Genomic DNA, 12,621 nt, shown 5'->3' with positions numbered 1-12,621 from the left:
AATATGGTGGCCATAGTGCCTAGCCTATTTGCACAACTGCAGTAATATAACATGACCAGCAATATTCAGCATATTTGACCTGGTAAGGCTACGGTGATTACTGTGCTCAGTAGAGAGGCACATGACATGAGGAAAGGGAAGATGGTATGGAGTGATTAGAGATCTGTACAATAATGAAAAGTAAAGGATGTCAGAGGAAATAATGACAGGAAAATGTACAAAGGAAGTTATACTATTTTGTATAGGAATAATGAATGCAAGTCATGTAGAGAAAAAAAAAGATGCTCAAAGGCTATGTAAATTTAGTTATGAAATGAAACAGTGAGAACAAGACAATTCATGAAAGGATCGGGGAGAGAGAGGACTGGAAGAAAAAAATGAATCATGTCAGTCTGGAGTGAGTACATCAAATGGAGATGGTACAGATGTTGAGATTTAAAGATGAGCCGTAAAAAAATTATTCTCTTCAAAATCTATCTTGCTGGACCAGTAAACACAGGTACAGTGTTGCTTCTAACGAGAAGGAATGCAGGAAAAATAGGATTGAAATTGCAATGGAGAGATGCGAAAATAGGCAAGGAAATCCTATATCTAATATTTGAAGGTAATGTTTGACTGGACGAAAAAAAGTAATTATGATAATAAACTGATCAAATTCATCTCAGGAGAACCAAGGAAATCAGTCATAGCTTTCCCTATAATTTGAATTAGGGGCTGAATAAACCCACCTGTATGGCTGGGTTGGCACCCCCTTACATAGGATGATCAGTTATAGAAGAAAAATTATATCAACATAAATATATCACAACTTTTAAACTGTGAATGGGTCTTCAAATAGATTGCAATTATCCATATGAATATATTTACATTCTTGCATATACCATGGGTAGCAGGTTTCCTGCAAGAGATAACCAGGGCAACAGTATGACTGATCGATTGCACATAGTTTACGTATAAACAATGTAATGCATAACTGGATGCATTACATTCTATTACTGTACTTGCTTACATAAACATCAAATGACATATGAAAATATTATTGTTTTCACCCTGATGTCACTGAGTACTTTTTAAAAAGCATCTTTAAGAGAATACATAACTGATGTTGTGTGTGTGATTCTGACCCGACCTTAATTAAGACTTACAGTTGAAGTTGACAACATCAGTCATTCTGATTAACAGTACACACCTGGTAAACCATTTCTTTTACAAGACTACCATCAACTTACTGCCACAAAGTCTATCCTCATCATTTCAATTAATCATAAAAAATTGGCATTATCACTCGCGTCTTTATTTCATTGCAATTAACAGGAGAGTTACTGAAATATATATATATATGCTAGGTAACTGATGGAGCCAGACCTGGACAGATGTGATGCTTTACTTATACATCACTGATATACATGATAGATTCTTAAAAGTTAATAATGATGAGAGAGAATGAAGCCCAAAGAGCACTGAGACATGGTAAGTGTTTATATAAAATATGAATAGAAAAGCTACAAAAAATGAATGAATAATGACTGTGAATGACAATGATGTAACGTGGAGCAAGGAACATTTATTTATATGTCAATTCTAGGACGATAAAAGAGACACAATGGAGGTTCCTTGAATCTCCATCGAGTTACTTGCACGAATTTAAGAGTATGGTCCTTCCCAAGCATCTCATCATTGCACAATATATCAATCTGTAACACAAGAAACCAGGGTTTATTAGATACCACACATGTACTTATGATGCAAATCAAATACTGACCCCCCTCCCCTCCATCTCAGCACATTAAATATGAAAGACCTAATGCTACATTGCTATGACAAACTTGATCTTGATCAAATTCTTGACAATCTCTTCAAGCCCTCTTCTGTCTACTAACAATACTGTACCATCACACTGTATTTACGAGGGAAAAAGGGACAAATGCGAGTGTAATAGTTTCAGAGGGATCTGTTTGTCAAGTGTAGTTGGGAAGGCATATGGCAGGGATTTAATTGAAAGGCTTAGGAGAAAAACAGAAAGAGTACTTGGTGAGGAACAGTGTAGGTTTAAGACTTTAGGAGAGGTAGGGGATGTATGGATCAGATTTTTGTGATAAGGCACATATGTGAGAAAACTTTAGCAAAAAGCAAGGATGTTTTTTGAGCCTTTATGGACTTGGAAAAGGGTTATGATAGGATAGGCAGAAAAGCCCTATGGGAGGCTCGACAGGTATATGGGATTGGGGGAAAGTTGCTAAGGGCAGTCAACATTTTTTATGAGAGTAGTAGAGCCTCCGTTAGAATTGGAAATCAAAATAGTGAGTGGTTTGAGGTAAAGGTGGGACAGCAACAGGGATGTGTCATGTTCCCATGGCTGTTCAATGTGTACATGGATGAAGTGGTGCAGAAGGTAAAGGAGAGGGTAATGGGCAGGAGACTGGAGATGGTTATAGAAAATGGAGAAAAGTGGGAGGAGAGCCAGTTGTTGTTTGCTGACAACATTGCGTTCATGGTAGGATAAGAGGAGGGATAAAGGGAGTTAGTTGAAGGTAAATGTGGGTAAAAGCAAGGTGATGGATGTACAAGGGGATAGAATGGTAGTGTATTGGAAATAAGCCTTAAAGGAAATAGGCCAGAGGAAGTGGTTAGCTTTAGATATTTGGGTTGCATGTAGCAGGAAAGGAGTGGAGGTGGAAGTAAACTATAGACTGAGAGAAGCAAGTAAATGCCTTGGGGGAAATGGATGCAAAGAGACTACATGAAGGAGCGACTGTGCCAACAGCATCATATGGGGCAGAGAAGAAAAATTTAAATGTATTTGAGATGAAATATCTGAGAAGTATGATAGGAGTTACAAGGTTGGAATGAGTGAGAAATGAGGTGAGAAGGAGAGTGGGGGGTGGAAAAGGAGATGGCAGATAGGGCTGATGAGTATTGGGATGGTTTGGACACATGGAAAGAATAAATGAAGAAAGATTAGTAAAAGAGGTGTGGAAGGCAGAGGTGGATGGAGTGAACTTGAGGGGACAACCAAGGATGAGATGGATAGATGGGGTGAAAGGGGTGTTGAGCAAGTGGGGGAATGTCTGTTGAGCATGAAAAGGAGTAGGCATGAGATAGGGGCAAGTGGAGAATGGCTGACTATAGATGATACTATGATGCAAGGGAGGGAACAGGGGGGTTGGGAGTGGTTAAGTATGAATTCTATTTTGATGCAGCACAAAGGGATTTCCCTCCATCTTCTCTTTCTGCATGAGGGTACATAAAGGGTGGGTGGCTCAACAAATGAAGCAGAACTGCTGTGTATGTGCTTTGTCTTAGTGCAATACCTCTGATCCAGGGCAGTGGGCAGGATATAGGGATGACCCGTCATCCACAAGGAACCAAGATGAGAGGAAAGAAAGGGTAGTGGACGGGAGTGGAATGGGTGGGAGTGGGTACTTGCCTTTTGACTTTGTTACCTCCCTTATATGAGGGAAAAGCCCTTAGTATATAGATAATCTATTCTTGCCCAATATCCTACTTCACACTCCCCTACTCATAACTTTTGTATCCACTTCTCTCATCACTCTATCCATGAACAGCATAGTCATAGAAGTAACTATGTATACAAATTACATTTAGAATGTCTGCAATTTTCTCGTGTTACACTGGTTCTACATCTTTAAAAATGTCATAACTACTTTTCTCCAAAATCAATCTAGTTCAAAATATTTTGCATCAAAAGGCATCAACATAAAAAAAAAGACTATTAAATAAAAATCTTACCAAATTCATGGCAACTATTATTTAGATGCATATTTGTCAGATAAAACAATTTGTGATGACATCTAATGTCTCCTTACCTCTCTATATTTTTGTGGTCCTTCCATGACTTTAAGGGCAATAAACTTCTTGAGATGTGTTATTGTTGCTTGTGCTGAGCATCTTATAAATCGGCGTTTCAAGGGAGCTAGAGTCGAACACTTGCACTCGAGGCATACATTAACCTAAAAATTTTCATCAAAAGTGTTGAGTATTCAAATTCAGTGAAAAATTCAATTCCATTATTCTCTAACAATATTACTTATCAAAATGTAGAAATAGAGGAGGAAAAAGTTTAAGAATAAGAAAAATTAAAAAGAAAAGTTATTGTATACACATGGCTGCGATTCTCCATCCATGTTTAAAAAGTAATGGAGGCTTACATGCCCATAAGGCCTATTCAAGTTTGTCAGTTATTTCATAATTTCATGTGACCAAACTATAGTGTCTGAATACTCAACTCTATTGCAACACCATGAATACAACAAAATACTATCAGATATACCTGTTCATCCAGTCTATGATAATCAGTATCATTAACAGCCTTCTCATCCTGCTGTAGTTCTTCATCATTAGCCTGAGGGAAGTCACGTGGACAAACTTCTCCTCTTGCACGGTAGAATTCTCTTTCCCTTTGCAATTCATCTACACAATGGAAAATAGAACATCAGACAATCTCTCACCTTTCAGTGGTAGAAGGTACACAAAATGTTAAAATGAAGCATCAATAGTACAATTATGTTTGTCATACATATACCAAAGGCTTTTTTCACCCTTATAAGGTAGCCCCCCCCCCAAAAAAAAGGCATAAAAACCACTCCCATCCATTCCATCCCTATCACATTCCACTCCCCTCCACCCTCTTATCTTGGCACCTTCTGGATGATGGGTCATCCCTGCATCTTGTCCATTGCCCTGGGTCAGTAGTGTCACAAGACACAGCACATACACAGGAAGGCTGCTTCATTAAATCACCGACCCCCCTCTCCGTACCCTCATGCAGAAAAGGAGAAGACAGGGAGAAATACCTTCAGGCTGCATAAAATTTTTCTCACACATATTCCCATTCCACTTCATGCATCACATCATCCATATACAACCATTCTCCATTCACCAGTCTTCTGTCCTCTCCCATCCTCCCTCAACAGACATTCCCCTTTTTTCCAAGGCCCCTTCTTCTACCTCCTGTCCTCCTTGTGACTCCCTCCTTGAACCATCCCCATTCCTCCTCCACTCCTAGTTCTACTCTATCCTTCACTCTCTCAGCTTCTTATACTCCTTCTTTTCTTCCTCATTAAGCGGTTCACTCTAAACACCTTCCTACCTTTTGTCCTTTTCCTCTTTCTCCATTTATCCTCCACCAGAAAATGATCTGATATCCCCCACTTTCTCCCCTTGGAACATGTACATCCTTAACTCTTCCTATTATATTCCTATTTACCACTACATAGTCCATTAATGCTCTATCTACCACCCTTCCATCCACCACCCTCTCCCATATGTACATGTGCTTGACTCTCTTCCTAAACACTGTATTCGCTATCATCAACTCTCTTTCAAGACACATCTCCACCATGATTCTTTCCTGGAACTCCACACTTCATCTATTGGTTCATTTCCTACCCTAGCAATAAGGTCTCCCAATACTACTATATTGACGTTTCTCCCTAATCCCTCTATGCACTCATTTCAATCTATCCAAAAAGCCTCCCTTTCTTCTACACTCTTCTCACTACCAGGCCCATATGCACTTACAAAAACCCACATTTTCACAAATTTCACCTTCATCCACATTAACCTTGAAGAAACCTCCTTCCACTCCACTACACATTTACCTATCTCTTCACTTACTAGTATAGCCACCCCTTCTCTCCCTCGTCCTTTCTTCACTCCTGAGAACATTCCAACTACACTCCCAAACTCACATTCACCCCTCCCTCTCAACTTAGTTTCACTCAATACCAACACATCCATCTTCTCACAAACATACTGTCTATCTCTTCCTTTTTACTCTCATCTCTAGTTTTCCAACCAGTACTCTAAGGTTTGGGTCTTTTAATGTGTGTGGATGTAGATGAGAGTAAAAAGGATGTTTGTCATACTTTCAAAATATGGAAAATAGGTGATATTCTTAGTAATACTGGGAAAATTGTGAGATGTAATTTATGTATGATTTAAATGGTAAATAAGAAGTGAAGTATGATGCTAGTAACAGGAGGGAAGATATTCCTCTTCCTTGCTTAGCCACCTCACTCTGCAGGTATACAGACAAGAAAAAGGTGAGGACCCTATGCCAGGTAACACATTGCTACAGCTGAAGCCATCACCTTTGCTCAATGCATTTGGACTGTTGGGGCAGGTAACAGTCACTGCTAGGAATTGGAGAAATGTGGGATTAATACCAACAAAGCAAATGCAAGACTAGCACATTTTTATTACACCCAAGAAAATACATGCATGGGCCTCAGTTTATGAAAAAACTACCTACTAGGGGCAATGGGTGAATCAAATCATGTACTCACTCCACACCCATTCATCTCCCCTCCCACCTTAGCACATCATGGATGAAGGGCCATCTCTGTCCCCCATCATAAAGCTTTGGTCAGAGGTGATGCTGTGAGACATAGCACCTCCACAGTAAAGATTGACAGCTAGAGCTGGTTGACCACCATTTCTTCATTACATGACCCCCACTCACCATCTTCTAAAAAAATTCAAGAAACAGACAAGATTACCCCTTCTGGCTATGTCATTCTTTCCTCCATCCACAACCTCTTTCCATTCGCTTGTGTCTTTCACATTATCTCTTCCTTTCTCAACAAATATTCCTCTACATTCAAGGCCTCTTTCGTCCTGCCCAGCTACTTAATTGGTCCTCTTTTCATATACATAAAACAAGTATATATGTATATACAACCATATATTGTATACCTACAAGAGAATTGGAGCAACATATGGACTATGGGCAGTATATGCTATGTGCAAGCACACACATACTTTGCTGATGTAGACAAAGCTCACCAGCTAAGTGACCTTCAGTCCCTAAAAATCATCGTAGCACTGCAAGATGATACCCTGCCATGAGGGCATAGCTTTACCCATGGATCAAGTCATATACAAGCTCTCATCCAAAAGGGTAATAGCTGTCAATAAGTCAAAAACATAATTCATAATCATTCTGAATCACATGTGCACACACACACAGAAAGAGATCTACTGACTATTTACAGAATTATGAAAGGAATGGAAGTCCTAGATAGATATGATTTATTAAAGTGGGACAAGAGAAAAACAAGAGGACATGAAAAACTCAAAAAGAAGTTATAGAAGAGATCTGAAAAAGAATAGCTTCCCACACAGAGTGGTGGATATCTGGAATAAATTAGATGAGGCTACAGTGTGCAAATACTATGCAAGAATTTAAGAACAAACTTGATACTGAAAGATACAAAGATGGGTCACTATGAGCATAGCTCCCTTCCCATATGATACAACTAGGTAAATACACACATATGTATGACTAGTACATCAAACTTACTTTCTTGAAGGTTTGGTACAAGTTTGTAAACGATGTCTTGCATGGTACGGTCGAAGGAAATGTAGTTCAGGGGATGGGACTGATGAATAACTATTTCACATGTTGGGCATGTGTTTCTTTCTTCCAAATGTTTTACCAAACAGGATTTGCAAACTGAAAAAAAAGTTACTATCAATATTACTATAAAACCATAAAGCTAACATTGACCTCTTCAATACAAGCCAAAGTCTCATGCACAACAACGGATGCCTAATGTATGATGCATTACACCATTTGAGTTATGAAATATAAAATTACTTCTAAATTACTCATTCTTTTTCACTCTGAGTAATAATAAACACAGAAAACATGATCAAACTAGTTCATAGAATTCGGAGGTCACTTAGCTACAGTTACAAAATAAATATATTCAAGATGCCAATGCCAGCATCCTCATATACAAACTCATGCCTCACAACACCTACGTAGGAGTCATTGTATGGAAGAAGTTAAATTCTTTACTGCTTAAAAGACCCACACCTACTGAAAACATGTTAAATCCCATTTCAAGCCCCTCCCATCTCAGCACTTCATGGATAATGGGTCATTTCTAATCCCCACCACAGTGCTTGGGTTGAGGGTAATATGACAATGTAACCCCAAATAAACAAAGCACATGGCGGATGCAAACTGCCAATTGTGACAGACCAATTTCCCAAAGAAACTGGTTTTTCTGTTCTTGTACATGAACATATGTTTAAATGAAAATGCAAAGCAGCCATCAAATTCAGGAATTGACTGTTGAGAGAATTCAGTCAAAATATTGACAGAGTGATTGCACCAGACACACACAGGACAACAATAGGAAACAAAAACCATTCCCATATAGCACCACATCAGAATGATAGTCACAGTTCTATCTAGTACCCTCAAACCCACCCAGCCTTCATAATGTATCATACAAACACAGACCACTTAACACAACATTAGAATAATTCCAGCAGCATTTTATTTGAACATCTACAATAACTTACCTCCCTTACCGTACCATATGTCAAAAAAAAAAAAAAAAATACCCACTCAGATCACAAAACAAGCACTCCTTCCATCATGAGCAAGAATTGTCCTGCCATGCCTACATTAGGACATCACCCCAAACTAAGAGTATGGTAACAATATGGAACTGGCCTGGCACAACACCAACAGCCCTTGATGCAACCACCACACTGAAGACAGAGTATTTTATATATAATAATTCTCTTGCATTCCCTCCTCCCAAACTGGTACACAAAATCTCCTCACTGAGGAATTTTTGGGCTGAGCAAGTAACTATGGCTGGTTTCTTGGGGACCACAGGTGTCCTGTAAGAGAACCAGGCAAACAAATTGACTGACTGATATGCATGTTAACAGTATCCACTTCAGAATAGTTCATTATTTTTTAGATATCATTTACTATGAAAAGAACCAAAAGGCATTATTTATACAATTCTGTCAGTATTAGGTGAATGAATCATTTATGAGATATCCTTATATATTTAGATTGCACTGCAAATAAAACTTTTAATAAAACAGTCAACAATGTTTGAAAATAAGGGCTTTGTAATCACAATTTATCTACACAAATATTTTGATTAGGATTCATATCCTTTATCAAATTGGTACTGCATTTACATGAAACTAGACTCCAAGAAACTTTATATCAAGTGATTATATTCAGTGAAAAGAAGTGGCAGTGCACATGTACCAGAGCTCACATAATATTTGGCTCTAGAAGACACCTTATGTCAAGTAAACATAATTACTGCAGACAGAATAAACATGTGCAGTGCTAAATGGGACCGTTTGTAATGAGCATCTTACATAAGAGGGGACTTAATGCGGGCTAGAAATACCTTGATAGTGATTTCTGGTTTTATTAAGAATGTAATCTAGATATTACAGCTTGGGATACTAGGTGAGATAAGGTTTCCCACCTAGACAGGCCTTCTGTCTGGTACTTGACCTGGACAGCCTTATGCTAGGTCGGTGACCTCAGCTGTCCCTCCTGCCAGGTACTTGACATAGGCAGTCCTATCCCCAATGGTGCAGCCATTTGTTAAAAGGGCAAGGGGTAAGGTTTTATGGGTTGCCATATGGGAGATGTGTCACTCATCAAGTATAGATATGGGTGTTAGTTCTTTTATATAGGGGTTGGTTACATGGTTGGTGAGCATGGTTAGATATGGTGTATACATATTAAGTTATGGTAATGTAATTGGGGTAGGTATGAGAAAGAGTTAAATGGGTCTGTCTGGTGACATTAGGCATCATTGTTGTCTTACTTTGCAATGAGTCAAGATATTTTGAGATTGGGAAATTGGTGAGGTCTGCAATATTGGGGGTCTTGCCAAAGACGAGTAACATGTCACATGTGTGTGGATCACATGCATGGTTAGTGATGGTTACATTGCCTCCTCAACCTTTAAAGGTACATCTGCATAGCTTGGGTTAAGGTCGTGACAATGGGGTTTGGCAAACAAAATTGAAAAAAAAAAAAGTAAAGTTGCTAGTGGGAGATATTGACTTGTAAAATTCATTTGAATGAGTAAAAATGGGGGTTTATGTATATCATCATATCTTGGATGTGTTCAATAAAACTGTAAAAATATTTTCACTTGCACGTACATTCTCTTTCTAATGAGAACGACTTATCACTTTGCATTAATTATATTCTTTCTCTGTTCAATGAGAATTGATGTTTGTCACTTTAGGTCACTTTAGTTCAGGGATCTCTTTTATATGTTTGTATTTGTTCATGGGTACACTTTCACTAGAGGCATAGCTTTACTGAAGACATGACATTCTAAAAATATCAGTTAGTTTGTTTTTAATGAGGACATGTTAGTATGTTTAAGGCTAAATATAACAAGTTTTAGTTTATTTTGGTAAAAATATGTAAAAAAAATTTTTTACAATGGACATGGTGATATCAGTTTTTGAGATTATTTCTAATGGATTGATCTGGTTTTCCGATGTCTCTGTGAGAAGCTACATAAAGTTGATTGGACCGTTTTATCTATTCATTTTGTTCCATTGCGTTACGAGTTAAATGTAGCTAATATTTGTTTCGTCGAGGTTTGTGAATTATGATTGGTTACATTTTTGTGGGAAATTATTATTTCTGTGAATGATGTTGCTGTTCTTATCACCCTTGAACATAGATTATGGAAATCTATAGGTTTTGTTATAGTTAACCTTCAAGTATATATATATATAAATGAGGTATATATTACATGTATGGGTTTCAATTATAGTATGAAATTATATTGGTTGTCTTTCTTTCTGATCACAGACATCTGATAATGACATCCTTTGTAGATGACAAGAATAATGAGACAGATGCATTCTACATCTGCTTTAAGAAGACCTAAATATACTGATTTCATGGGCACAAAGGAACAACATGACCCTAAACAATGACAAATTTGAGCTCTTAAGGTATGATAGGAACAACCACAACTGAATACCATTGCAGTAACACAGTAATTGCAGAGAACCTACATGTGAGAGACCTCTGAATCTACACAAGTAACGACAGCACTTTCTCCCAACACTAAGCCATCATCATCCAGGCACCAACATACAAGAGAGGAAGCATGTATGATAACACTAGAAAACTATGGTGCATCCCAGGCTAGAGTAATGCTGCCAGTTATGGTCTTCATACAAGAAAATAGATAGCATGAAGATCAAGGAACCTCAAAGAACTTTCACCATTACTTGGTACCTCAACTCCTGGAAAAGACCTATAAGGTTGGACATCTTTTCTCTTCAATGAAGGTGGGATAAGTATCTAATTATCTATATGTGGAATATCATAGAGAAATCCATATGTAATGCAGAACTAGTAGTAGAGGTGAGTCCAAGGATAGGCAGACTGTGTTTAGTTCAAAGTAGAGGCCTCATCCTAATGGATAAAAATTTTCATAAACCAGTTTCAACTACACGGGAGTACAATTAACCAACTGCCTCCCAAGAAAGATACGAGACTTAACCAGAATAACCAACGACACATTCACACCTTATCTAGAAAAGTGACTTGCCAGCATATCTGATCAGCCACCTACTCCAAGTTACGTCAACTCCAACACCAACTCTACCTGAAGTCATCCAAGAAATCAGAAGAGAGGGGCTGTTTGGTCCTGGAGTGAGCAGAGGCCCACTTCAGTTCTGCCAATAAGTGGCTAAATTCTTCAAAGGTAAAGAATGCGACTTGCATGCCTAATCTAACCTTACTCAACTTAACCTCTATACTCACGAAACTGTCCATGGACTCCCCGTTAAGCCTAACTTAGGGAGCCAAGGAATTTAACTTTTAACATGTTACATAGCTATGTAAAATGTTTACGAAGTACAAATAAAATCGATGAAATACTTACAAGTATGCAAACATTCTGTAACCGTGGTAGCATCCACCAAATATCCTGAACAAATGGCACATACAATATGCTGATTTAGCGTCTTCAGCTTGATGCGCCGCTCCATGGCGACTGCTGACCCCTGCATCCTGAAGGAAATATAGACTGCTCCTTGTTAGCAACTTTCATGAATATCTTTGCTACCTGTCAAAGTAACTATCTGTTGTCATACTTATCATATACAAGCATATTTTGTACAATATATCAAAATAATGAAAAACAATAGTACATTATTACAGTACTGATACCACTGTGTTTACTAACTTTCCATAATTTCTAAAAGGTCATACCATTTTTTGCTTTACTTCCAGGCCCTGGGTCCCGGTAACAACATAGACAACCGCGATTCCTTCAATTATTTCCCATATTTCAGCAGTTCGTGGATTTTAAGGAATTTTCTTAAACAACTGTCTTCACACGACAACAATATATCTACTCTTTTTCATTAAATAATGAGAAGATGACTTGAGCCATTAAATTCTTACCTTTTGTCGCCCTACACCTCAGAAGTTTATGTTGACAACAACAACTCGGTGTTGGTCCAACATTGTTAGGCTGTTAGGAGTCATCAATTGACCCAAAGAAAAAGCGCTAACTTTGATGACTATACCAACTTAGTAAAAAGTACGGAACACATACCATATATTCCTAATAAATAGACACTCTGGTTTTAAGCTTAATCCATTAAAAGATATTCCTGCTGTAAGGTCATGATTGACTAATTGAAATATGAATCTAAATATTCTCCGGCCAATAGTTATCAACGCTCATTGAACGTGTACACATTGTGACTGTCATCACAGTTAGGTGATTTTTCATGTAAGTATTATCATCAACTCTTCTTTAATATTTGTAGAAT

At 38.0% G+C, this 12,621-nt stretch overlaps 1 protein-coding gene across 1 annotated transcript; it reads right to left on the bottom strand.

Annotated features, from left to right (window-relative positions):
- Positions 1-333: 333 nt before the first annotated feature.
- LOC143026117 (polycomb group RING finger protein 3-like) lies at positions 334-12,300 on the bottom strand. Its single transcript, XM_076186117.1, has 6 exons — positions 12,248-12,300; positions 11,724-11,867; positions 7,325-7,477; positions 4,292-4,431; positions 3,828-3,971; positions 334-1,694 (listed from the first exon to the last, which is right to left on the bottom strand). The coding sequence occupies exons 2-6, from the start codon at positions 11,848-11,850 to the stop codon at positions 1,569-1,571; spliced, it is 690 nt and encodes a 229-aa protein (XP_076042232.1). The 5' UTR covers positions 11,851-11,867; positions 12,248-12,300; the 3' UTR covers positions 334-1,568.
- Between the last annotated feature and the right edge of the window lie 321 nt (positions 12,301-12,621).

Source organism: Oratosquilla oratoria, chromosome 6 (assembly GCF_046742065.1).
Source record: "Oratosquilla oratoria isolate Oo_2021 chromosome 6, ASM4674206v1, whole genome shotgun sequence".
Classification (NCBI taxonomy): Eukaryota; Metazoa; Arthropoda; class Malacostraca; order Stomatopoda; family Squillidae; genus Oratosquilla; species Oratosquilla oratoria.
Note: the sequence above shows the minus strand (reverse complement) of the source record. Positions and strands in the feature narration are given on the sequence as shown.

What these genes read in the sequence shown, in the direction of transcription:
- LOC143026117 (XM_076186117.1), bottom strand. Translation starts at nt 11,850, where the DNA reads ATGCAGGGGTCAGCAGTCGCCATGGAGCGGCGCATCAAGCTGAAGACG. An exon ending in TACAGAATGTTTGCATACTT is followed by an intron (nt 7,478 to 11,723) that starts GTAAGTATTTCA and finishes CTTTTTTTTCAG; the next exon opens with TTTGCAAATCCTGTTTGGTA. An exon ending in ATCATAGACTGGATGAACAG is followed by an intron (nt 3,972 to 4,291) that starts GTATATCTGATA and finishes GAAAATTTTTAG; the next exon opens with GTTAATGTATGCCTCGAGTG.